Source organism: Opisthocomus hoazin, chromosome 1, assembly GCF_030867145.1.
Source record: "Opisthocomus hoazin isolate bOpiHoa1 chromosome 1, bOpiHoa1.hap1, whole genome shotgun sequence".
NCBI lineage: Eukaryota > Metazoa > Chordata > Aves > Opisthocomiformes > Opisthocomidae > Opisthocomus > Opisthocomus hoazin.
The window spans coordinates 63,183,984-63,209,335 of NC_134414.1; the positions used below are offsets into that span (position 1 = coordinate 63,183,984).

At 40.5% G+C, this 25,352-nt stretch overlaps 1 protein-coding gene across 1 annotated transcript in view; it reads left to right on the forward strand.

The window, feature by feature from the left end:
* Positions 1-25,020, forward strand: part of IPO5 (importin 5) — a 47,762-nt gene extending 22,742 nt beyond the window's left edge. Inside the window, exons 10-26 of the mRNA XM_075424037.1 lie at positions 2,764-2,870; positions 5,099-5,223; positions 5,313-5,402; positions 5,495-5,668; positions 5,895-6,113; positions 7,383-7,466; positions 8,302-8,434; positions 8,534-8,655; positions 9,186-9,282; positions 9,761-9,933; positions 10,368-10,479; positions 11,091-11,146; positions 13,843-13,965; positions 14,581-14,800; positions 18,266-18,494; positions 21,928-22,069; positions 24,283-25,020. Of these exons, the coding sequence (XP_075280152.1) occupies positions 2,764-2,870; positions 5,099-5,223; positions 5,313-5,402; positions 5,495-5,668; positions 5,895-6,113; positions 7,383-7,466; positions 8,302-8,434; positions 8,534-8,655; positions 9,186-9,282; positions 9,761-9,933; positions 10,368-10,479; positions 11,091-11,146; positions 13,843-13,965; positions 14,581-14,800; positions 18,266-18,494; positions 21,928-22,069; positions 24,283-24,369 (2,293 nt within the window). The 3' untranslated portion in view covers positions 24,370-25,020. The remainder of the gene's footprint in view (positions 1-2,763; positions 2,871-5,098; positions 5,224-5,312; positions 5,403-5,494; positions 5,669-5,894; positions 6,114-7,382; positions 7,467-8,301; positions 8,435-8,533; positions 8,656-9,185; positions 9,283-9,760; positions 9,934-10,367; positions 10,480-11,090; positions 11,147-13,842; positions 13,966-14,580; positions 14,801-18,265; positions 18,495-21,927; positions 22,070-24,282) is intronic.
* Positions 25,021-25,352: the final 332 nt, after the last annotated feature.

Genomic DNA, 25,352 nt, shown 5'->3' on the forward strand with positions numbered 1-25,352 from the left:
TTATTGTGTGTCTTAGGTGAGAAAGATCTACTATGCTTACAAATATCTGAAGGGTGGGTGTCAGGAGGATGGGGCCAGACTCTTTTCAGTAGTGCCCAGTGACAGGACAAGGGGCAATGGGCACAAACTGAAGCACAGGAAGTTCCGTCTGAACATGAGGAAGAACTTCTTCCCTCTGAGGGTGACGGAGCACTGGAACAGGCTGCCCAGGGAGGTTGTGGAGTCTCCTTCTCTGGAGATATTCAAGACCTGCCTGGACGCGGTCCTGTGCAGCCTGCTGTAGGTGACCCTGCTTTGGCAGGGGGGTTGGACTAGATGACCCACAGAGGTCCCTTCCAACCCCTACCATTCTGTGATTCTGTAAAGATATCCCGTCTTTCTGATTTGCTTATTTCTGCGTGCTTGCTCCAGCTTTTCACTAGAGTAACAGTAGTTTGTGTACAGCATCTTGTTACATCTGCTCTTGTCCAAATACCAGACACTTTTTGCCACATCATTTGAGCATAGTACTCAAATGTAATTAGTGTTTCAAAACAATTTGTCACAGAACACTTTGAGATCTTCATAGCAAGATAGGCAATAGAAGAGATGTTGGTTTACCACTGAACTGTATAGCGCCTTTACTAGATACTGGACATGTAAAGAACGATGCTTGGAAAACCAACACGTAGGAATTTATGGAAGAATGTGTTTAATCTCTGCTTGACTTGAAATACCTTAGTTTGTTCCCCTTGATTATGGAATTGCTGTCCTTTCTTCCCCCTCTCACACGGTAGGCCAGACCTTTTCAACCTGTTTCGTTTCCTCAACTTTGAAATTTTGCCATACAGGTAGAACTATCAGACACCACTGCATTCAGGTTTGTCAAGTATTTGAATCTCTTCATTCAGCTACATTTCTAGGGGAGATAGAATATTGAAGTTCAAATCCTCATCAGGCCTTTCAGGGTGTGGAAGTTTATTCAGACGGCCTGCTTTAGGCAGCTTAGTAAGTACTCTGAATCATCCACTCAGAGCATGCCAATTTCTCTTTACTGTCAGCAGAGTAGCTTTGTTCTTCTAAACATAAGTCAGCTGCCTATGGATTTTAGAGTGGAAATTTTCCTTTTTTTGTTACAAGTCGCAAGTAGAGTGAGCAAAGATCAGAAAAGAAGTTATGCTCAGCAGCATTAGCCTAAAGGAGAAACGTAGCTCTTTGGCCCTCAAAGGAGGGCTTGAGGCGTAGATAAAAAATACTGGACATCAGCTAGTCGCTGGTGATTGTCTGTGTGGTGTTAGTTTTGGGTTTTTTTTTTCCTTTAGCAGGTCTTCTCGTGTTACTATGTGTTTCCCACCGCTGAAGTTCACCACTGTGGAGAGTTGTTGATTAGCTGATGTGCATGATAACTTCTTTTGGTGCTTGAGCGTTTGTAGATTCATAAGAACACTGGAATTTCTGTGCAGTCCAAGAAACAGGCTAATGATCATCAGGCTGTAACCTAGTTAGGGTGTGTTCGGATCTGACTAAGGGGGATGTGAGTCAGCCTACACAAAAGCAGCAGGGAATATTTTAGCATTTCCAGGTTTTTGTTTCTCTGACTTCATAGAGCAGTGAAATTCTAAAGGAGGAAAAGTTTAATCCACCTTCCTCTTTTCCTGGTAGAAGCCTTGCAAACATTTCAGGGAGGTGTGCGGTCATTTTTCTAAGGTAGACTATATAATTTCCTCAAGCTGAATGTGTGAATTAATGGTGCGAGGAAAGAGCTCAAAGAACATTATTTCAGACAAAAGCTGCCATTAACTTTAGTGAGTTTGCTCCATTCTAAACCTGTGTGCCCATGCTCTGTTGTTGTGCTGGTGATTTGTCAGTTTATTTGAACATGACTAATCTGAAGAACAAATACAATATTGTCAATATCTTTGCGCAGACACCTTTGTTCGCAGTAGGTGGGTTTCTAGACTGTGTATGATTTGTAATGAGGCTTAGGGATTTGAGCATAATAGTGTGATGCCTCTATTTCTGACCCAGCTGACTGCTACTTGACAGAAGAGGGAGATTCATCCCTTTCTGAACCATTACTCAGCTTTTCCATCAGCATGGGTGTCTAGGATGGACTGTAATAACCTTGAGTTATTACAGTCGTAGCCATACCCAGATTGTAACAGTCGTTATCTGCGTCCTGGAAACTTTCTTGCTTTTCTGTAGGGAATAATTCTATTGAATGGAACAAGTCACTTTACACAGATAATGTTTGGCTATTCTCAGTTCTGGAAGTGGCTGAAAGTCACAAATTCCTCACCTGAATGGGGTGTTTTCTGCCTGAGTCAATGGCAAGAGAACATGTTACTAGAGTACTGGTACTGCAGCCACGCAAGAAAGGTCTTTTATGTGCCAAAGGTTGAATTATGCTGGTTCACCTGATTCATAGCAAGTCTGAACTGGTTTGTGTTCTCATGACAAAAAGATGATGGCATTATTGCTTAATTCTTTGCAAATTTAGTTTCAGCTTTGTAGGTATGTGTAATTGTTGCGAAATTCAGTCTATACTTTCAGTGCCAGCAAGGCCCAAGTTTCTTTGGTACTAGAGTTAATCAGCAGGCTACAGATAGGAAATGTTTAGGTGGAGTGTAAATAATTATTTTGTGACTGCTGTGTGTGCTTTTAGGTTTGGGTATGCTTTACTTAGGGATGCTCATGTGTATTCAGATGACAAAAGTTTGAAGACTAGACTGTTTGCTTTATTGTAGATACCAAACCACTGATATTTCTGTAACTGATATTTAGCAATGCAGTTGCTGGTGAGAGCGCACTGGACAGGATGGCATGTGGCCTTGGAGGAAAACTTGTTTTACCTATGATTAAAGAACATATTATGCAAATGCTTCAGAATCGTAAGTAACTGCATTTTCTTTTTTTTTTTTTTACAGTTCTATGCTTTCCAGGAACTTTGATATCTCTTAAATCTTCATGTTTAGCTACTTGATGTGTTTTTATATACTTCCACTTTTGATTTCAGCAGCAAAAACTGTAAATGCTGCGAACTTGGAAATTTATACCTTTTCTTAGACTGTGAATTATTAAACTTATATACAGTGTATTCCAACATTTTTTCTGGAACATGGACAACTAAACAGGGATGTCAAACAAAACCGTACTTTATTTTAAAACTCACAGACTGTGAATTAAATAATGGAAGACTTTTTTACTGTGCAATATTCTCTCTGAATCCCTATACAGTGCCTCACAGTACCTTAAGTGTGCCTAAACTGACACCTGTTATCCTGTAGCTCAGTTTTTTGCTTCTTCAGAGGTGCTGCATGTAAGTGAAATTTTAATACATCACAGTTCATAGAGGAAAACTTGTTCTTTTTTTCCTGTAATTTGATGGACAAAAATACAGCAGCCTGTGGTAGGCTAACTGTCTTTTGGTATGATGATTTTAATATTTGTTTCATGAGGTGGTTCCATATCTTCTTATCAGTTGCTTTGTATGCTACTTTTCCTCTTAAAATACCTGTAATGCTTGCTCAGGCAGTAGTTCAAAAAATTATTGTGCATTTGTTGCTTGCACTTCAACTTGGCCTGTGCTTTGAACCTTTGAAGTAGAAGATAATGCAAAAGTTCTGGGTGCTTTTACTACCTTCGTGATTTAAAACCCAGTCCAAAAAAGACTGTTACTGTATTGGATATGGAACCTAGGGCTATTCAAAGTACCACCTGCAGAATGTGAACACTTATGAAGTCTCTTTGGAATTAAGTTTTTTTGTAAAGAAAGTTTTACTAAGGAAACAGATTAACCTGACTTTTCCAGTGTTAATAGCTTCAAGGCTAGCAAATGCCTAGTTTCATAGTACCCACAGAAAGGTGTGGAGTCTAACGGCTGTAAGACCTGACTCCTGTGAAGAGAAGTCAGGCAGTTGATGCCTGATACTTGCTTTCTGCTGGGTCAGAGCTTTCCGTAACCATTAGTGCTCTTTGGAAAAGGGAAATGAAGCAGATCAGATGCCCTCACTGGTAGGGAGTTGGGAGGAAAGATGAAGACATTTAGATTAAAACATCACTACCCTCAGAAATCAAACTTTCCCTTCTCCTATCCCTACCACTTTTCTCACAAATGTTTATTGAAATAATAATTTCAAACTTCTGGGTTTGGATCGGGTAGCCATATGGTCCAAACATGATTGCTTTTCATTTTGTAGCATCATTAATTTCAAGTCTGGAATGCATGCTGATAGTGATACAGTGAGAGCAACAAGAGGTGCAGGCTTAACTAGGAATATCCAATGAACTTCAATAGCACAAAATAAACTACTTCACTGTACCTTCTGTTGAGATGATATTTCATCTCATCCTGATCAGAAAGAAGTTTGAGTGCCAGGATTCCAGTGCTCTGAACTGTGGTGTTCTGCATTCCAGGAGTTTAATACATTAACAGCAATAATGAAATCTTGCATTATTTTGGGGAAAAAAGTTCTGTTACATGCCTTTCCCACAGGTCATTTTATAAACCTCTTTGTTCTTCTCGTTTTCTGTTCAGTAATCCTTATGGTTTCTAGCACAGAGAAAGATTAAAAAAAAAAAAAATCAGAAATTGGAGTTTCTTACATATTTCGCTTGCCTAGAGAAAAAAGGAGAGGGGTATGAAAGATCCATTTCAACAATACCCACTAGCCTGAGAATAGGCTAGTAGGACTTGAAGGCAGGGGGAAGTTTGCATCCCTAAATGGAATATTACTGTTCTTAAACAGTCTTGGAGAGACTGCTGAAAAGCTTAGTTCTGATTATTTATTTGTTTTAAATTGAGATACTGTTTGGTTCACTGGACCTTTTCCCCTCCTGACCTAAAGAGAAATCGTTGAAGAGTTTGAGTTGGAAGGGACCTTTAGAGGTCATCTAGCCCATTAGGTTACATTAGGATTAGGTACTCAAATTTTTGTGCATTTCTGGAAGCATGTGTGGAGAAAAGTATTTAACAAACCAAGTGGATGCATCAATTCCCCTTTCCTCTCCTGTTCTTCATTCTTCCTCCTCCTTTTCCCTCCAAAAAGCTGGTTTGTCTTTGTGGTGCTTTTTAATTTCAAAATGAGTAACACTTATTTTAATTTTTACTCTTTTGTAGCTGACTGGAAATACAGGCATGCTGGCTTGATGGCTCTCTCAGCCATTGGAGAAGGTTGCCACCAACAGATGGAGGGAATTTTAAATGAGATAGTTAATTTTGTTTTGCTATTCCTTCAGGATCCTGTGAGTATAGTTGTATTAATTATTTAAAAATGTTTTCATTTCTGCTCTCATGACTACATGTTTACTATTTGAGGGAAATACTTTTTCAGCATCCAAGAGTAAGATACGCCGCTTGTAATGCTATCGGACAAATGGCATCTGACTTCGCACCTGGTTTTCAAAAGAAATTTCATGAGAAGGCAAGTAGTAGAAACGCAAAGAAAAAAAATAGTAGTAAAACTTTGTCCCCTTCAGAAACTTGTTTTTCTGAAAATAAACATTTGTTTTTCAGGTGATAGCAGCTCTTCTGCAAACCATGGAGGATCAAGGCAACCAGCGTGTTCAAGCCCATGCAGCCGCAGCATTCATAAACTTCACTGAAGATTGTCCCAAATCACTGCTTATTCCATATTTGGATAATCTAGTGAAGCATCTTCATTCCACCATGGTGATAAAATTACAAGAGGTATAATATGCTGAAGAAATTGTTTCATGGAGGGCAACCTTGTCACATACGCAGAATAAGTATAGCTGAACTTAGACCTCTGAAATAAGCCAGTTACGTATCTGCTGATGTTGGTCTAAACTGGCAAGAATTAGGATACATACAAGAGCAGATTTTTACATTTGGCATGCTTTTAAGTAAAATATGTGCTTTAGAAATATAACACTTTATTCTTCCTCTTTCCAAGTTGATACAGAAAGGCACTAAGCTAGTTTTGGAGCAAGTTGTGACTTCAATTGCATCAGTTGCAGATACAGCAGAGGAGAAGTTTGTTCCCTACTATGACTTATTTATGCCCTCTTTAAAACACATTGTTGAGAATGCTGTTCAGAAGGAATTAAGACTTTTACGAGGAAAGACTATTGAATGCATCAGCCTAATTGGTCTCGCTGTTGGCAAAGAAAAGGTAAGCTTAGATCTTGTCTGATGGTCTAAATATATTTTTAAATGCCTTTGTTTTTTTCAGTGTTAGCAATGAATTAATATATTCACGTTAAACATATAGCTATGTTGTTGCTGATTTCTGTGCTTGTCTTCCTGTTCTCATTTCTGAGGCGACTGCCTTGCTGTTTAAATTCACAAATTCACAACAGAATCTTACAAAAACATTACAGCACAAGTTATTCTTGTCACGCTGAACAGTGTTGAAAGGAAGCGGGTTTTTTTCACCAATTGGGTTTTTTTGCCTTAAGAAAAGTACTGGAGCATCTCATTTAGGCAGTGTCAGAATGGCGGGTAAAATATGTGTAGTTCAAAGGAAGCTTAGCGTAGTTTTTGTGTGCGGATGCCTGAAAAAGTTTGAATGTGCTTGTCATAGAACTTGAAGTGCTTGTTTGTCATGAGGCTTGATGCATGTGGCGGCGGCGGGGGTGGTGGTGGTGTGATAAGTTGGTTAAAACACGTCTCTGTAAAAGTACCGAGAAACAACTGTGAAGTACTGTATAAGAGTCCCAGCGATGTTCTGGTAGCAAGTTTGTGTTACAGTTTACAGATTTTCATTTTATTGAGTGAAGAAAACAGAAAATTACACTTCAAAGTAAAATAATGTGATATACACAGTACAAAAATACTAACAAACCCTGCAAAATTACCAGCCCTTTGCTTTGACTTAGAAGGACTTAGTAAACTCAGTAAACTTACTATTCATCCAACTAAATTTTAAGCAGATTTTAAACATAAGTCGTATTTAATAAATTATCCCGGGAGGACTACTGGGAACATGGGGAGTGAAAAGGGTAGGTGTAACATCACTTGGGCATCTGATGTGACCTAAGATGTTACAGGCTCATGAGTAAATAGCTCATGCTGTCAGCTTTTATCCCAGTTCTGTAAAGGAGTCAAGATAGTAAGGATGATATCTGGGGAAGTTAGAATTGTCAGGCATTTTTTGTGAGTGTTACTATTTATTTATGTAGTGTTTTATTTAAATAGTCCTCTGCTTTCAAGTATACTAACAGAGGTACAATGAAGCTTAAGACATGAATGACTTGGTGATGCTTCCAGGAAAAGAAATTGTGTTTTCACTTTTATCTGCATTTCAGTCTATTCCCAGCTTTAACGTGTGTCTTGATAGTGTGTTGGACTTAGCATCAAACAATTTAAGTGAGCACTTAAGTCTCTGAAAAGTACCCTTTTAATTTGCCTTTAAAAACATACAGTTGTTTCCTTTATCTAGTTTATGCAGGATGCATCAGATGTAATGCAGCTGTTACTGAAGACACAAACAGACTTCAGTGAGCTAGAAGACGATGATCCACAGGTATGTTAAAATTGCGTCTTTATAGTGCATAGCTTATTGGTTGGTATTAAAAAAGTTCTTTGTACATTCTTTGTACGTTTATGTGACACTTCTGCCTTCCTCCCCCCCATGTAATTGCACCTTCAGTCTAATTGTTCAGCATGTCTTCCAAAAATTGAGATTGATTGCCTTAAGATGGCCTTAGAATCTTTCACTGGAGCACTTTTAGGAAATGAGACTGCCAGGACCTATATTTGCTGATGAAATTTCAGCATGTGGGTAATCGTTCCTTGTGTATTAGTAACAACTTTGTTTGGCATTGTATGACCTATTCCCTTGCTGTCACCTTCTTATAAATAGTTCAATAAGACTTGTTAGACAGCTGTTCTAATGAGTGGAGAGCTATTTTGACTTGTGCACCTGAAAACAAATACTCCTTTCAAAACACAGCACTGCACTCTTTTTTGCTCTGTTTGCTATTTTCAGGAATGTGGCTCAGTAGCATCATTTAAATTCAGGAAATTTTTCATTTCAGAAAGCAATTTACTTTTCAAGACAGTCATGACTGCATTACAAGTACATCTTATACTGTCACATTTTTACATGTATAGCAACTTTGATCAGAGGTACTGTCAAGGCGTTGTTACAAATAAAGACTTGGGACAGGTCTTTTGAAGATGCGTTTTTATATGAATTGCATATTGGATGAGTTCTCTTTGAAAGAAGTTTTATGCACAGCTGACAAATTCTTTAAATAAGTCCTATTGTATAATGTTCTTCCTTTATGCTTTCCTTTTAAGTAGGCAGTAAAATAACATGTGGGACATGAAAATTCTGTGTCTCTGCTCTTTTATAGATTTCTTACATGATCTCAGCATGGGCCAGAATGTGTAAAATTCTTGGAAAGGAATTTCAGCAGTACCTTCCTGTTGTCATGGGACCTTTAATGAAGACTGCATCAATTAAACCTGAAGTAGCTCTTTTAGACAGTAGGTTTAAGATAACATTTTGCTTGAAAATATACCAAAATAAATGATTTTGTAGCACTTCTAGATTATTTTTTTTAAACCTCCCTTTCTGTATAACAGCACAAGATATGGAGAATATGAGTGATGATGATGGTTGGGAATTTGTAAACCTAGGAGATCAGCAAAGTTTCGGAATTAAAACTGCAGGCCTTGAAGAAAAAGCAACTGCATGCCAGATGCTGGTGAGTAATATGACAGTTTTGATGATCTCTGTGGTGCTGGACAGTTGAGTTTGAAGCCAAAATCTGTAACGAAAATGTTCTTTATGGTATCGAATAAGACAGTTCTGTTTTTCTGTGGGTGATACTGTGAAGTTTGGATTTCAGACACTTAATTGCATGTGACTTGCTTGATGAAAAATAGTTTCTTCTGTTTGAGGCTTCAAGTTTTAAGATGAATGGATAGTTTTCCTTTGTTAGCAAAACTTATAAGGAATTGGAGATGTTAAAAAGTAGTTCCTTTTTGCAAATATTGATGTTTCTGAATTTGGTTTGAAAAATACATGCATGTACTAAGAGTGAGAGCTCATGCTGCTATCAGGGTTTCTTAACATACCACAGTGAAGGGGATAGGTAAATGGATTATTGCATGTTTGTTTAAATAAATTTTAAAAACTTAAATTTTTAACAATCTTTCTCACGGTTGCATAGTTGAAAAATATTAGTAACAGTATTTTCCTCTAAAGGTGGCATTTCCATGCTTTGTGTTCCAGGTTTGCTATGCAAAAGAGCTAAAAGAAGGATTTGTAGAGTACACAGAGCAAGTTGTAAAGCTGATGGTTCCTTTGTTGAAGTTCTATTTCCATGATGATATCCTATTAACGAATTCTGCTGTGAAAATGGGAACTTGGTTTGGAAGAATCAAAGTCGTGCTTACTGTTTTCCCAAATGAATTGAAAGTGTTAGTGTTAAAATATTCTGTGGCTTTAGAGCAGAAATTTTCTGCAAACATTGCTTGACACACTCTTTTAGGCAATGTATCCTACTTTTTCCCATAGTTTCTTTTTAAATAGGCGTGTCTATAATGTTAAAAGTAAACAGTAGAGAAAGTGATGTTTGTGCCAACAAGGTGAAGGAGAATTTGAATAGCTTTTCTGTCACAGTCTGAAACAACTTTTAAATAGCAAACCCTATGATCTTTATATCTAATTAAGAAATCAAATGCACTGGTCTACAATAAAAATAAATCAGTTTCAGGTAGAAAACTAATAACTTCATTATGGTGATAGGCGCTTAAATTCTGAGCACTTCGTTGGGCTCAGTTGTTTTATTTCCTTAATAATGAAACGTGTTCGCGTGGCAGCAGCAGAGTCGATGCCCCTCCTGCTTGAATGTGCGAGAGTTCGCGGGGCAGAGTACCTCACACAGATGTGGCACTTCATGTGTGACGCGCTCATCAAAGCCATTGGGACAGAACCAGATTCAGATGTTCTCTCAGAAATCATGCATTCTTTTGCCAAGGTAATTTCCTTCCTCACAAATTTTGTGGCGTTGCTGTTCGTAGCTTTTTACAGGAAGGAAGGACATGTGTTTGCGCATTTAAATGGCTGGAAGAAACGCAAGGCTTCCTCTACTTGAATTTTGGTTTGACTATATAGGTTATTATAGCTGATTGAAGAACTTGTACTTTTTTGCAAGAACCAAAATACCAGAGTACTAACTGAAAATAATTACCAGATTTGTTCATTTTAACTGAAGTCATGTGTATGAGACGTACAGTGGTGCTATGCCTTGTATAATTTGAGCATTGATTACAGTATGAATGTTCTATTAGTATTTTTTCTGCTAGTGATCGCTTAAAGCAGAGCATGTATTAATATTCTCTGTGTGCTTAAATTTCATTGAGACTGCTCATGTAACTTAAAGCAGAAAAACTGATCATTTTGTTTCTCTAGTGCATTGAGGTAATGGGAGATGGATGCCTTAACAACGAACACTTTGAAGAACTTGGAGGAATATTGAAAGGAAAACTAGAAGAGCACTTTAAAAATCAAGAATTAAGACAGGGTAAGTTAACACAAATTCCTGTTAACTTGTGATAATGGCTGTTGCTTAAAGCAGAATTTCTGATAATTTTTGAACGCACGAAAGAAAGAGCTTAGTTCAGATTTCTTTTAATTTGCATATTTATATAAGGTAATTGGGCTTTGAAATAACTGAAACCATGACTTGTGTTTGTAAGCTCTGGGAGGATGAAGATGACATCATTTGCAGAGATACTGTAGTTTAATCAAAAGTTGGTGGACAGATTTACTTGACAGTGCATATGTCCATGGTATTGTCATTTCTGTGTCTTTTTTTCATCTGAAGTCTTTTGCAGTTTTCTTAAAGCAATGGTAGTGTCTTATTCCTATGCACTTTTCTTGTCCTTGTGGACAAGCTGATGTGTTTATTTCTATTTCATGTGCTTTTACACATTCTTAAACCAAGCTGTCTCATTGTACTTCTCGTTTTTCTGTGAAAGCTCTTTCAAGCTTCTTAAAGACAGAAAATTCCTGTTGCATCTTCAGCTACGGTTTCTTTTGTTCTAAATTTGTTTCTGCATCACTTTTTCCCTTTCACAGGCATCTTACGCACTTGTAGGAAAGTAACGGTTTAATATTTGTTTTTTAATTTAGTGAAAAGACAAGATGAAGACTATGATGAACAAGTTGAAGAGTCGTTACAAGATGAAGTAAGTTACTTTAACATGAAACACAGAGGCTATTTGGTAAATTTAAGAAATAGGAAAGTTTTTTGCAACACAATGCAGGTGTGAAGCTGGTGAAGTGGAATTGTGAAGCTTATCTATGTGAGTTTAACTTGTATGCAGACTCTAGAATATTTCGTAACAGATCATGCACCCACATGTAAATACTTCCTTGAATAACAATGCAGTTCTTGAGCCCCTTTCCTTTGGGAACTTTAGGCCAGCATTGAAAAGGATAGATTTCTGGTGCCTGCATACTCCTTGGGAGCAAAAAAGAACAAAACTCAAGCTCTGAGCCAAGAGCCTTTCCTGATTTTTCTCCGTTTCTTATTTGCAATGTTTACTGTTGGTTCACATAGACAGCGAGTTAGGCAGTTTGTTGTCATTTTTTCTTATGTGTCACTCTGTACTGATAATGAGAGAAAATGCTAGCAAGCAGCAGTTTCAGAAAAGCTGAATCCATACTCTGCAACAGAGTTGTAAGGCATTTTTTAAAATGCTTTTTTCTATGTTTGACCTTGCTGTGTTTTTTCTGAACGCTGCCAGGAGGACTTGTGTGCATTACCCTCTAAAAGTAGGGATGGGACCAAAATGTCACTTGCCATATGGACAGAATTAACATATGGTAATGAGTAACATTTGGATATACACCTTTGGTCCCAGGACATGTTTATGTAGCCCTTACCTCAAGGCAGCAGAAACGTAAGGGAGTACAGAAGCCATGAAAGAGATTCAGACAGCTCGGGCTGTGTCTGGATATCTTACTGAAACTACTTAGACAATAACTAAACTGCAGATCTGATAGAGGGCAGGAGAAGGCATACGCCAAGCAAGGGTTATGCTCTCCCCCTCAGCATCTGTTATCCACTGGTAGCAAACAGCTACAGTAAACACCAGGCCAGGTGGACCTTGTGGTGTGCCGCAGTTCTCTCTCTCTCCATTTTCATTTGTGCAGGTTTTCCAGAGTTATTGCTTAAATTATGCCATTGACAAAGCAGAAGTTGTCTAACCAGGAAGGGTCTAAATATCCTGATGTGGGAAGCTGCCAGCTAATCTGGTGGCTTCTATGATGGAGTGACTGCATTGGTGGATTAAGGAAGAGCAACTGATGTCATCTCTCTTTGACTGCTCTAAGGCCTTTGACATGGTCCCATGTAACATCCTTGTCACTACATTGGCGAGATGGGGATTTGATGGGTGGACTATTCAGTGGATGAGGAATTGGCTGGATGGCCATGTCCGAAGAGTTCCATTCAGCGGCTCAATGTCCAAGTGGAGATCAGTAACAAGGGGTGTCCCTCAGGGGTCTGTACTGGGACCAGTACTGTTCAAGATCTTTATTAACAATGTACATAGTGGGATTGAGTGCATGCTCAGCAAGTCTGCTGATCACACCAAGCTGAGTGGTGCAGTGGATGCGCTGGAGGGAAGGGATGCCATCTAGAGGGACCTTGACAGGCTTGAGAGGTGGGCCTGTGTGAACCTCATGAAGTTCAACAAGGCCAAGAGCAAAGTCCTGCACTTGGCTCAGGACGGTCCCCAATGTCAATACAGGCTGGGGGATGAAGGAATTGAGAGTCCTGAAGAAAAGGACTTGTGGATACTAGTGGATGGAAAAAGTGCACATAAGCCAGCAATGTGCGCTCGCAGCCCAGAAGGCCAACTGTATCCTGGGCTGCATCAAGAGAAGTGTGGCCAGCAGGGAGAGGGAGGGGATTCTGCCCCTCTGCTCTGCTCTGGGGAGACCCCGCCTGGAGTCCTGCATCCAGCTCTGGAGCCCTTAGCACAGGAAAGCACAGATCTGTTGGAGCAGGTCCAGAGCAGGCCACAAAAATGATCAGAGGGCTGGAGCACCTCTGCTATGAGGAAAGGCTGAGAGAGTTGGGGCTGTTCAGCGTGGAGAAGCGAAGGCTGTGGGGAGACCTTATTGCAGCCTTCCAGTACCTAAAGGGGCCTACAATAAAGCTGGAGAGGGACTTTTTACAAGGGCCTGGAGTGATAGGACAAGGGGCTTTAAACTGAAAGCATAGGAAGCATAGGAAGTTCCACCTGAACGTGAGGAAGAAATTCTTGACTTTGAGGGTGACGGAGCACTGGAACAGGTTGCCCAGAGGGGTTGTGGAGTCTCCTTCTCTGGAGATATTCAAGACCTGCCTGGACAAGGTCCTGTGCAGCCTGCTGTAGGTGACCCTGCTTCAGCAGGGGGGTTGGACTAGATGACCCACAGAGGTCCCTTCCAACCCCCCGCCATTCTGTGACTCTGTGATTCTGTGAAAGAGGGTTAGATTTAGACTAGATATAAAAGAAATTCTTTACAGTGAAGGTGGTGAGGCACTGGAACAGGCTGCCCAGAGAAGCTGTGGATGCCCCTGCCTGGAAGTGTTCAAGGCCAGGCTGGACAGGGCTCTGAGCCTGGTCTAGTGGAAGATGTCCCTGCCCATGGCAGGGGGGCTGGAACTAATTGATCTGTACGGTCCCTTCCAACCCAAACCATTCTACGATTCTATCATTCCATGATTGGACCAAGAGTTGAAAAACAGTGGTCTTAAAAAGATTGTTTTTACAAAACCAGATCATTAGATAACTATATTCCATTAGCTTAGAGATGACAGTATTTCATGTGACTTCCACTATTATAAAGATGCTTAGTCTTAATGTGAATTGTATCCTTTTCCTATCAGGATGACAATGACGTTTATATTTTGACTAAAGTATCGGACATTTTGCACTCAATATTCAGCAGTTACAAGGAGAAGGTACTGCCGTGGTTTGAAAGGCTACTTCCACTAATTGTCAACCTAATTGTAAGTACCTTGCTTTCTTCTAATTTGAATTTTATTATTTTTTTCTGATGTGTTAGTCAGCCTTCCATGCTGGAATCTTGGGGAACTTGGTAGGTAGAACGTAGCAATTACCATTTTACGAAATAGAGGCAGTTGAAGGTTTATTCTGGATCAAGGATGAAGTCATTACCCTATGCTTTTTGAATAGCTGCACTGCTGTGCTACTTCTGATTTCTGTGTTGCAAGACCCAGGATCATTGGCACACACAACTATTTTGAGAAATTTCATTTGCCTGGGAGTGCCCAATACTCTATAAAATAGATTTCAAGAAGAGGGCCAAAAAAGCGTTGCAGACTAATGGGGAAATTGTAACTGTAAATAGGTACTGGGTGTGAAATAGAGGTAAAGGATTTAACCTAAAATCACTATTCTTTTCATTAGCTCAGCTATTCACCTGGTTTTTGTTTTGTTTATGGTATTGCTGCAAGTGTCACTACAGAAAATTATGTGTTTGTGGGATTAACTTCAGTCCAGGAAGATTTTACTGTTACATGATTGCTCTGTTGATACAAACATTGGCTGTACCAAAATTACGAATTTTGAGGTGGCTTTAATATTACCTGTTTTTGATGCAGTGTCCCCATAGGCCGTGGCCAGACAGGCAGTGGGGGCTCTGCATTTTTGACGATATTGTAGAGCACTGCAGCCCCTCCTCATTCAAGTACGCAGAATACTTCCTGAGGCCAATGCTGCAGTCAATATGCGACAACAGCCCGGAGGTGAGGCAAGCAGCTGCCTACGGTGTTGGAGTTATGGCACAGTTTGGTGGGGACAGCTATCGTCCTTTTTGCACAGGTACATACAGGCATCCGATAAAACTGTTTGAATGTGTGATTTGGGGGTGGGGGTGGGTAAATTAAAATTGCCCGCCTTTTGGTTAATGAGGTCTCTTCCCCTTGGCAGTGAAGCAGATTGCCAGTATAACCTGTGTGGTAGACTGGGGATCATTAGTAAAGTACCTGAATTCCTTGGGCTTCTAATGATGCTCAGCTTCGTAGCATTTCTGTTGCAGTGCTTATTGCTTAGCAAACTTGGTTTACCTATTTTAAAAAAAAAAATATGGTCTGACATGCAAATGTTCGTTTCGTAAAAAATAGCTTTCTGGTACACACCTGTCTGATAGTTGCTTTTTATTAATACTAATGTGGTTACATATTAATGCAAAACCATTTGGATGTCTGGAAAAATTACGCAAGTGACCTGCATTAAGGAGTAGCCTCGAATACAACTGATGTGGCTCTCTGCTTTCCTGTTATATACAAAAAAGGAGCCTGATTTCTGTGACTAAGAGATGAAATGAGTATGATAATGCCTATCGGAAACACTTTGTCTGCTTTCTTTCTGAATGTCTCGAGTTTCTCTAGAACTTCAAATTTGTCTTATTTTAAAGAAATTACTATCTGCTGGCGCTCTTCCTGCCAGTCAGCAAAGTTAATTTTGCACACTAAATAGCATCCCTTATCAGGGTTTTTTTTTCCTTTTTTTAAGAAAATATTTAGTCAGCTGTTTCAAATATGTATTTCACATGAATTTTAAATGAAAGCTGAATTAAATGATGTAAGAAAATAGGAACCATGTGGTAAGGATAAATTAGGACTTTACCACAAGTCTTACCTACATCAGTAGAGGTTGTAATTTTCACTGTTAATGTAACTGTTACGTGGCGTCCATCAAGATGAGGTGTCGTTTTAAAAAAAGAAAAAAGCAGGGGGGAAAATGTTGCAGTGAAACATTAAGAGCGTTAAAATTTACATTTGTCTAGAAAAAGACTTCCCAAAAGGTTGTTGGGGGGGTTTTGTGAACTTTTCCATAAAATTTCTAGGTCTTGTCCCAAGACTAGAGGAGTAGAGACTGAGGTCAAGACAGTTCGGATTTTGGAGTTTGGGGGTTTTTTGGCATCTGAAGTCTAATTTTTATTTTTCATTCCTTAGGCTTTACCTTGGCCCACTTCAACTTTGTAACAACTTTGATCCTTTTCTTTGTGTTTGGACAAATAATCCTTCATTAAACCCAGACACTTGGCTTCTCCTTTAGTTGGATGTTTAAATAAAATAACCTTTTTACTTTACAGCATACAGCTGATTAGCAGGCACCTCAAAAGTATCTTAAATTTTTTTGTATGTACATGAAAGAACTTTGTGATTTATTTTAATAGATGAAGATGTGCTGTGATTAGAAACAAAGTAAATCCATGGCATGAGAAGCTTTCTACCCCATAGGTTTTACTATCTTCTCTGAAAACATCATGATTGTGAGCTTTTATTTACAATTTTGTTTCTGTACTGACTAATGTATAGCAGTGGCATATTGTTCTCTTGCAAGTTTGTAGCAGTGTCTAAAGAATCGAGACTATTCAGAAAAAGCAGATGTATTGACACAAGCATTTTTGGCAGTCGGTTGAAAAAATACAGGAATATAGTGAGAACTTGTAAATGGCACAAGAGCTACATTATGATGAAACAAAAAGAATTAAAAATAGAATTAGTAAAGAGCAAAGAAACAAGATTCAAGGAAAAACTACAGCAAATCAAGTAGCTTTCTAGATGGGGTTACGTGGTTACAATTTATGTGACTGTCAAGGTTGCTTCTATTTCTTATGTTGGCGGAAGAATATAATCAGCTATTCTCTGTGACTATTGTGTTGATCGGCTGCGTGTGTTTCTTCCTACATCATACCAGTGGCCTCGAAACTTTTGGTGGTGCGAGATGTCAGAGCAGTCAGTCCTTGGAAAAATATTAATATTATTATTATTATTATTATTATTATTATTATTATTGAAAAGATGGTCTTTCATAGCCAAAAGGCTTTTTAGGGATTATCCACCACAACATCTATGTGAGAATAGATCTGTTTTCTAGACAAGAATGGGAGGAGACTACGCTGACTCATCTTGATGCTCTCCTAATCTTGTGTCTGCAAGGCCACACATAGCTACAGAGCCATCCATAAGTATTGAGGAGTAGGAGGAAACACAGATGATGATGTAGCTTCAGCAGTTATGAAAACCTGAGGTATAAAATACAGACTCAGTTTGCCTGGACATTGTAGACTTACAGAAAACAAATTCTGCTTTGCAGAGAAGTCCAACATCGTTATCCTGCATTCAACACACAGGCTAGTGGGTCTGATGACCGATGTTGCTGCACGTGTGTAATGTTTGTCAGCCCCATGAAAGTATCCTCGTCTAGCTTAGGGTTAGTCATGTCTTTCCATAGCTGCTAAATTCTTCAGAAATCTAATTTGGTGAAGTTAGTATAGCAAGTGTCATTGTGTATTCCTTAACTGCAAAGCTGCTACTTACTCATCAAAATGAAGTAGTGTGAGATCTCGCTCTTCCTCAGTAATTGGAGTTATTTTGAAGTGTGCTTTCTGCACAGTTCCACAACCTGTTTTCTGTGCTGATACAGAATTTCACAGCTTTAGCATTGTATTTTTAGCAGAAGAACACAAGGACAGTTATTCGTGTGTGCATGTAGAGTGCTCTGAAGTCTGCATGGACACTAGTAGCTGAAAGCGTGACATTAATGTTCCTTTAGAAGTGTGCGTGTGGTTACACTCATGACTATTAACAAATACATAGTTGCTATTAACCTAGCAAGAAAGTTGGCGGTTTTCCTTGGTGTTTGATTTTTGCTATCTAAACCATACCAGGTGTATTCACCAGATAAGATTACTCCTATGAGCTTTTCCTAGTGTACCTTTTAGTGGTGGGAGGTGTGTATGTGTATGTACATACATATTTTTACATAGGGGTGTGTGTGCGCACAAGCGATAGATGTACAGCAGTACAAAGCATGCACTGCAGTCCAAATTAATGTGAATGTCGCTGCATCAGTGCTTTTCATCATCCTATGTTTATAGAACCTGTTAGATTGGAAAGATAATGCTTGTTATCTGTGCTTTTGCTATAAATTACAATTTGTTGTATATTGTAGGTTGCATAACTTCAATTGAGAGAGACAGGAAGATTTTAATTTTTTTTTCCTGCTGACTTATAGAGCAAATCCCAGCTTTTGCAGTAGCTGTTTTCTTGTGTCTTCTTGCATAGCTTTATCCGTCCGTTTGGTTTTCATATGATGGTTATTGAGCAGGGAAGAACATAGAAGTAGTGGGACATTGGGGCAACTAGATATTGGTGGCTGGGCCACAAAAAAATCCCATTTTTAATATGTGCAGTAGTCTCATGTAGAATTTGTGATGTTAATAAAATATAACTGGATTGTGCATTAAACTTTATTCTTGTGTTGTTTAACAATTAGAGGCGCTTCCACTGCTGGTGAGAGTCATTCAGTCACCAGATGCCAAAACCAAAGAGAATGTCAATGCAACAGAGAACTGCATTTCAGCTGTAGGAAAGATAATGAAGTTCAAGCCTGACTGTGTAAATGTTGAAGAAGTCCTTCCACACTGGTTATCATGGCTTCCGCTTCATGAAGATAAAGAAGAAGCTGTTCATACTTTCAATTATCTGTGTGACTTAATTGAGAGGTAAGGCAAAGTCTTGACATCAGTGCAGAAAGTAAGCCTGTTTGCAGGTTCTTTCCTTGCATTCATTTTCCAAAACTGAGAAACTGCCAGGTTAATCTGCATATGCTTTAGGGAAGATAATTTGGAATGTCAGAACTGAGCCTTCCACGATGTTATTGCTGTTTTTTGAAACACTCGGTGTTCTCATTCTAACTAATGTCTGTATGGCTTGAAAAAATCCCTGGCTGCTTTATATGTACATGATGGTAAAGGAGCAGCTGGTAACGTCTACAGAAAACTTCAGGACAATTTTTGGTACTCTGCTTACATATCAGCATTAATAATTGATCAGGTCTTTCTACTTAAAAGCAGCACACATGCCCTTACAGCCTTCCTTTCATAACCTTTTAATGTATCTTGGCACCTGTTTGCTTTCCAAAAGCTTGAGTATCAACAAAACGAAGTATGAAGTAGAGAAATAATACAGATAAATTCATGGTACAGTGCGATCTCTCTTAATAAGTTTGTAATAACAATTTCAGTTGTTATTGAAAGCACCTTGTCCCACAGCTTGTTCTTTAGATTTGTGCTCCCTCCCATAGGTCAGTGGAGAAAAAAGATAATTCTTGTAGTGTGGGTACAAGTTGTACTTTATAATTGAGTGGAAGAATGTCAGCTTCTGAAACATTATGTAGCAACCATGTTCTGGCTGACACTGCATTATATCTTAGTACTAAAAATAGAAAGGAAATAACTTGGATTTCCTACAGTCTTTTCTACTCTGTGAATTCTTTGTATCTCTTAGTGCTTTATTAGGGCAAGGTCTCAAAATGGGTGGTGGCAACAGAGGTCCCTAGACTGGTGATAGTACAGTTGTGTAGAGACACCATAATAACACTGACATGGATGCATATACACAGAATATCACAGAATAGTAGTAGGGGTTGGAAGGGACCTCTGTGGGTCATCTAGTCCAACCCTCTGCCGAAGCAGGGTCACCTACAGCAGGCTGCACAGGACCTTGTCCAGGCGGGTCTTGAATATCTCCAGAGAAGGAGACTCCACAACCTCCCTGGGCAGCCTGTTCCAGTGCTCCGTCACCCTCAGAGGGAAGAAGTTCTTCCTCATGATCAGACAGAACTTCCTGTGCTTCAGTTTGTGCCCATTGCCCCTTGTCCTGTCACTGGGCACCACTGAAAAGAGCTTGGCCCCATCCTCCTGACACCCACCCTTCAGATATTTGTAGGCATTTATAAGGTCCCCTTGCAGCCTTCTCTTCTTCAGGCTGAACAAGCCCAGTTCCCTCAACCTCTCCTCGTAGGGGAGATGCTCCAGTCCCCTCACCATCCTTGTAGCCCTCCGCTGGACTCTCTCCAGTAGCTCTTCATCTTTCTTGAACTGGGGAGCCCAGAACTGGACAGACTACTCCAGATGAGGCCTCACCAGGGCAGAGTAGAGGGGAAGGAGAACCTCCCTCGTCCTGCTGGCCACACTCTTCTTGATGCACCCCAGGATCCCATTGGCTTTCTTGGCAGCCAGGGCACACTGCTGGCTCATGGTTAACCTGTCGTCCACCAGGACACCCAGGTCCCTCTCCGCAGAGCTGCTCTTCAGCAGGTCCACCCCAAGCCTGTACTGATGCATGAGGTTGTTCCTCCCCAGGTGCAGGACCCTGCACTTGCCCTTGTTGAACCTCATCAGGTTCCTCTCTGCCCAGCTTTCCAGCCTATCCAGGTCACGCTGAATGGCAGCACAGCCTTCTGGTGTATCTACCACACCTCCCAGTTTGGTGTCGTCAGCAAACTTGCTGAGGGTACATTCTAACTCTTCATCCAGGTCGTTGATGAAGAAGTTAAACAAGACTGGGCCCAGAACTGACCCCTGGGGGACACCACTTGTCACCAGCCTCCAACTAGACTCAGCGCCGCTGATGACAACCCTCTGAGTTCTGCCATTCAGCCAGTTCTCTATCCACTTCACCGACCACTCGTCCAGCCCACACTTCCTCAGCTTCCCTAGGAGGATATTATGGGAGACTGTGTCGAAAGCCTTGCTGAAGTCTAGGTAGACAACATCCACGGCTCTCCCTTCGTCTACCCAGCCAGTCATGTCATCGTAGAAAGCTATCAGATTGGTCAGGCATGATTTCCCCTTGGTGAATCCATGCTGACTACTCCTGATAACCTTCTTTTCTTCCACTTGCTTCATGATGGCCTCCAGGATAAGCTGCTCCATCACCTTTCCCGGGATGGAGGTGAGGCTGACCGGCCTGTAGTTCCCTGGGTCCTCCTTCTTGCCCTTTTTGAAGATTGGAGTGACATTGGCCTTTCTCCAGTCCTCGGGCACCTCTCCTGTCCTCCAAGACCTCTCAAAGATGATGGAGAGTGGCTCAGCAATGACATCCGCCAGCTCCCTCAGCACTCGTGGGTGCATTCCATCGGGGCCCATGGATTTGTGGACATCCAGATCGCTTAAGCGATCCCTCACACAGTCCTCCTCAACCAAGGGAAAGTCGTCCTCTCTGTAGGCTTCTTCTCTTACCTCCGGGGCCTGGGATTCCTGAGGGTCTGCCTTGGTACTGAAGACTGAAGCAAAGAAGGCATTCAGTAGCTCTGCCTTCTGTGCATCCTCCGTCACCAGGACACCCGCCTCATTCAGCAGCGGCCCCACATTGTCCCTAGCCTTCCTTTTGCTGCTGATGTAGTTGAAGAAGCCCTTCTTGTTGTTTTTGACATCCCTTGCCAGCTTCAATTCCAGGCGAGCCTTGGCCTTCCTCGTCGCATCATACATACACACGCATATAGAAATCTGGAACTGCAGTACTAGCACGCTTTTGTACCCAGCTCTGTGCAGGTGGCTCAGCCCTGCTACGCACTGCTCTGGCGCTCTGTCAGCCCTACGTTCACAGCCTCTGCGTTCCAGCAGCGGTAGGCGGCAGGGCTGAAAGTAGATCATGTTTTCCACCCAGATCCCTGGCTGCCAATATTCCTCTGCTCCAACTCTTGGCTGGGAAAGAGGGAGCAGAGCTGCGGACTTGCTGTGTCAGGGAGAGTGCTGGCGGAGAGCTGAAGTCACTGGTGCTCCAGACGCCAGCAACACAACCTCCTCCCCCCTGCAGCACGGAGAGAGAGGAGGAAGCCCTTTTAGGCAGGGTATTTCTGTCACATTATTTACATCTGCATGGAATTCAGCCGTTCTGTAAAGTTCAGAACTTCTTCCTGATAAAGTGTAGGCTGGTTAAAGAATCAGCTGGTTAAATGTTAACAGGAGAGGGAACATTCTGTCAGCAGGCAACAAAGCTATGCATACTTACTCAACTGAGGGAAACTCAGGTGTAAATAAGCAGGTTCAGAATAACATATTTTAAAATCACTCAACTGACATGTAAAATACTTGCATTAATCTTTTTAGTTAAACATTAATATATTTGTAATGTATATTTTGATTGTAACAGCAACAACCCAGTTGTCCTTGGTCCCAACAACTCCAATCTTCCCAGAATATTCGGTATAATTGCGGATGGTGAAATTCATGAAGCTATTAAACATGAAGATCCATGTACCAAGCGGTTGGCTAATGTTGTTCGCCAAGTGCAGGTAAATAAATGCTTGCTTACGTGTAAAGGGAACATTTAGAATCTACTTTCAGAAGTAACTGAACTGTTAAACCAATTTTGAGAGCCTTGAAAATAATGCTTCAGCCAGTGATCTTGGAGATCTGTGGACATGTCTTGAACCACTAATGATAAAACATTGTAACATTTGCACTTGAATAAAGTCTGTCTCTTTTTTATAAACTTCAGAAGCTTAATTAAAAAAAAAAAAGTTTTAAAATGTAGGTAGCTAGATGGTTAACGTGCTAACCAGTATTAGTTGTTTGTGGGTTGTTTTTTTTTTCCTGAGCCAGAAATTAAAATCTGGCGAAAAATCTGCCCCTCTCTGTATCAGTGAACTGTACTGCAGGATTTGATCCAACATGTGGTTCCTGTAAGGGTCCCCAGCACCCTGTGGTAATAGCAGAGACTTGGGATCTCTGCTAGAGAATGAGTGCAAACCACAAGTAATTTTACTGCTGCCCTCTTTAATCCAGTGCAAACACAGGCAGCTTCTCAATGTTTTCCCTGCCTTCGGGGACCAGCAGCAAGGTTCGCTTCCTTGATGCCATAAGGAGTACGTACGGTGCTGGGCAATGAGGATGTCCAAGTGTTTAAGCTGCACCTCTCTGCAGTGTTGTGACAGTGCTTGTAGGGCAGATGTGATCCAGGGCCAGATGTTACCGGGTGGAGGTACTTGACCGTTGCAGCACCCAACGATAGTGGGTGTGCCTGGCCAGCATATAGCTTATAAACATGGGTAGAGGATTTGGAGCCGCAGCCGTTTGATTATTGTCCATCCTACCTGGCATGCTTTGGCAAAACTCAGGTTCAAGAATTTCAGGAATACTTGACTTTGGAAAGGATTCACTTGGAGGAGTGAAGCAGCCAGTGAGATCCATTAAGTCTGGTAGAAAATGACTTCTTGAAGCTCTAAAGGCATAAAAAGAATGAAATCAAGCAAAGTTTCAAAGTGAAAGTGGTTGCTCTAGATTCTGGCTGACGGATATGAATCCTTGCTGTTAGTACTTAAAAGTCTGGGTATGAAACTTTATATTAGGCTATGCTAATGAGTTTGTTCAGTTTACTTTAAAGGCTCAACATTAACTGATTTATTTTTTTAACCGTACAATAGCACATACATGTATAGATTAGCTGTGTATAGCGAAGTCTTGTTTTGACCAGGAATGATAGGAAGATTAAGACAGAAACAAGACTTCTGCATTGGTTAAATGATTTACTTTCAGACAGCGGGGAGGAGTTTTAAAGGTCATGGTTTTTTAAAAATACATTTTTAGCTTACTGTTACCAATCCTATCTCTCTTCACACATAGTACTTTGACTTTAGTAAAGCACTGTAAATGTTTTATACAATGGTAGGAACTTTTTAAAGGCTGTGTAGTTGCCAACAGTCTGCCTGCTGCTGCTTCCCAGAGTCCAGGAGAAAGAAAAATTTTTTTAAATTACCTCAGTAAGCTGTTCCACTGCCAGCATCTCACATGAGTAACAGTATGCTCATAGTTGGAATTAAACATAAACTTTTTTCCTCATGCTTAGGTATTCTCAGACCAGAAATACTTTGTATAAATATGAATAATTACTCCCAACTTTTTTAATTTTCAGCATTTTCTGGTACCATTAGAACCAGTCCCTACTGATGTACGTTCTCTTCTCTCTGGGAAGTAATCTACCATTCCTTTCACTACAGAGTAACACAGTGTGTTGGCAGCAGCATTTTGCACATACACGCACAGTGTGTGTAGCATGTTGTGCTGTAGTCACAGTGCTCCCTCCCTCTGAGTGCGTTACTGGTGCACCGGTGCCCAAAAGATACTCTCACATTTAGGTATGGCACAGTTTTGCCTGAACATTGATTTTTTTTTTTTTTTTTTTTTTCTTTCTTCTTCAGTGCAACATGCAGCAAATGGTTTAGGCTGTGGTGAACTTCAGAGTGTCCGTTGTCATTTAACCCGCTCAGTTACAGGGAGTTCCCAGGGGTTTCACATCAATTGTGCCGGTGCTATTTAAGCAGCGCTTGCCTCCATCTCTAGTTGAGCCCACGCAGGACTGCGTATAACTGAAGATTTCAGTCTGTTCTTTTGCATATATGTTACAGGGCTAAGCCCAGTGAATGTTAAGCTTTGTGAACACATGAAATTTTAGTGTGTGCCTTAGAAGCTGGTCAGCCTGCATAAAGACTTCTCATTTGTTTTCTAGACATCCGGAGGACTGTGGACAGAATGCATATCACAGCTCAATGCAGATCAACAGGCAGCCATACAGGAGCTCCTGAACTCTGCTTGAAGGGCCTTAATTATCATCTGCAAGAAAACTAACTCCAAATAAATGTTTACCCTATTGTTTAGGTTTCTTTTGTTTCTTTTTTGAGTAAAACCAGAACTGTAGTGCGCGTAGGCCATTCTTCTGCAACCCACGGGCAGTGGCAGCAGGAAGAAGCATTCTTTCAGAACGGTGTTTAAATCGGTTTCTATCCCACAACACGGAAGAAGTTTCCTGTAAACCCTACAATAGGACTGAAGAGTATTTTTCTAACGGTATAAGCCATCCACACGATGGTGAAAGGGAAACAAGTTGAATTTTCTCATTAGACGTAATGAATTAAGAAACAGCTTTAAGACCTTGTATTCAGCAGTAGATGTACGTTATAACAGATAAACGTTTCTCTACATCTAGTGTTAATTGTATTAATCGGAGAGTGAGTCTTTGTAGGGTAGAAAGTGTCCTTCTGCCCGACAAGCTAGTAGATCAAAAGACGAAAAACTGAAGACAAACATTGAGCATGAAGACCTCATTGATCGCACTTTCAGATTCCCAAACAACTTGTACAGTGACTCAATGAGGAAAGCTGTTCAGCTTCCAGCCCTTGAATGTGAAGTCTCTTTGGCATGTCTGACAGTATCTCATTCACTCCTCAATAAATGACATTCTACACAAGCTTCTTGTGTTTCAAGTTCAGTGATGTGTGGTTCTTTTAATTTCCTCTAGTCAAAAGATGCAAGTAACAAACTATACAGGTCATGATTTTATATTTGAAACTTTGTATATTGTGCCTATTATGGATTTTGTGCGTTTTTGTTTCTTGACTTTTTAACAAATGTTTCACCTGAGTGTGTAGAATGGAAACCTAATGAAATTCCTTTTATGACAGTAAATTTTTACGTATCTTGACTTAAAAATGTTTTCCATGTTCAGATGCACTTGGAGTTCATAACTTATAAAATGTAGCGTGCTCCTCCAGCCACACCCGTGCCACATGATGGGGCAGC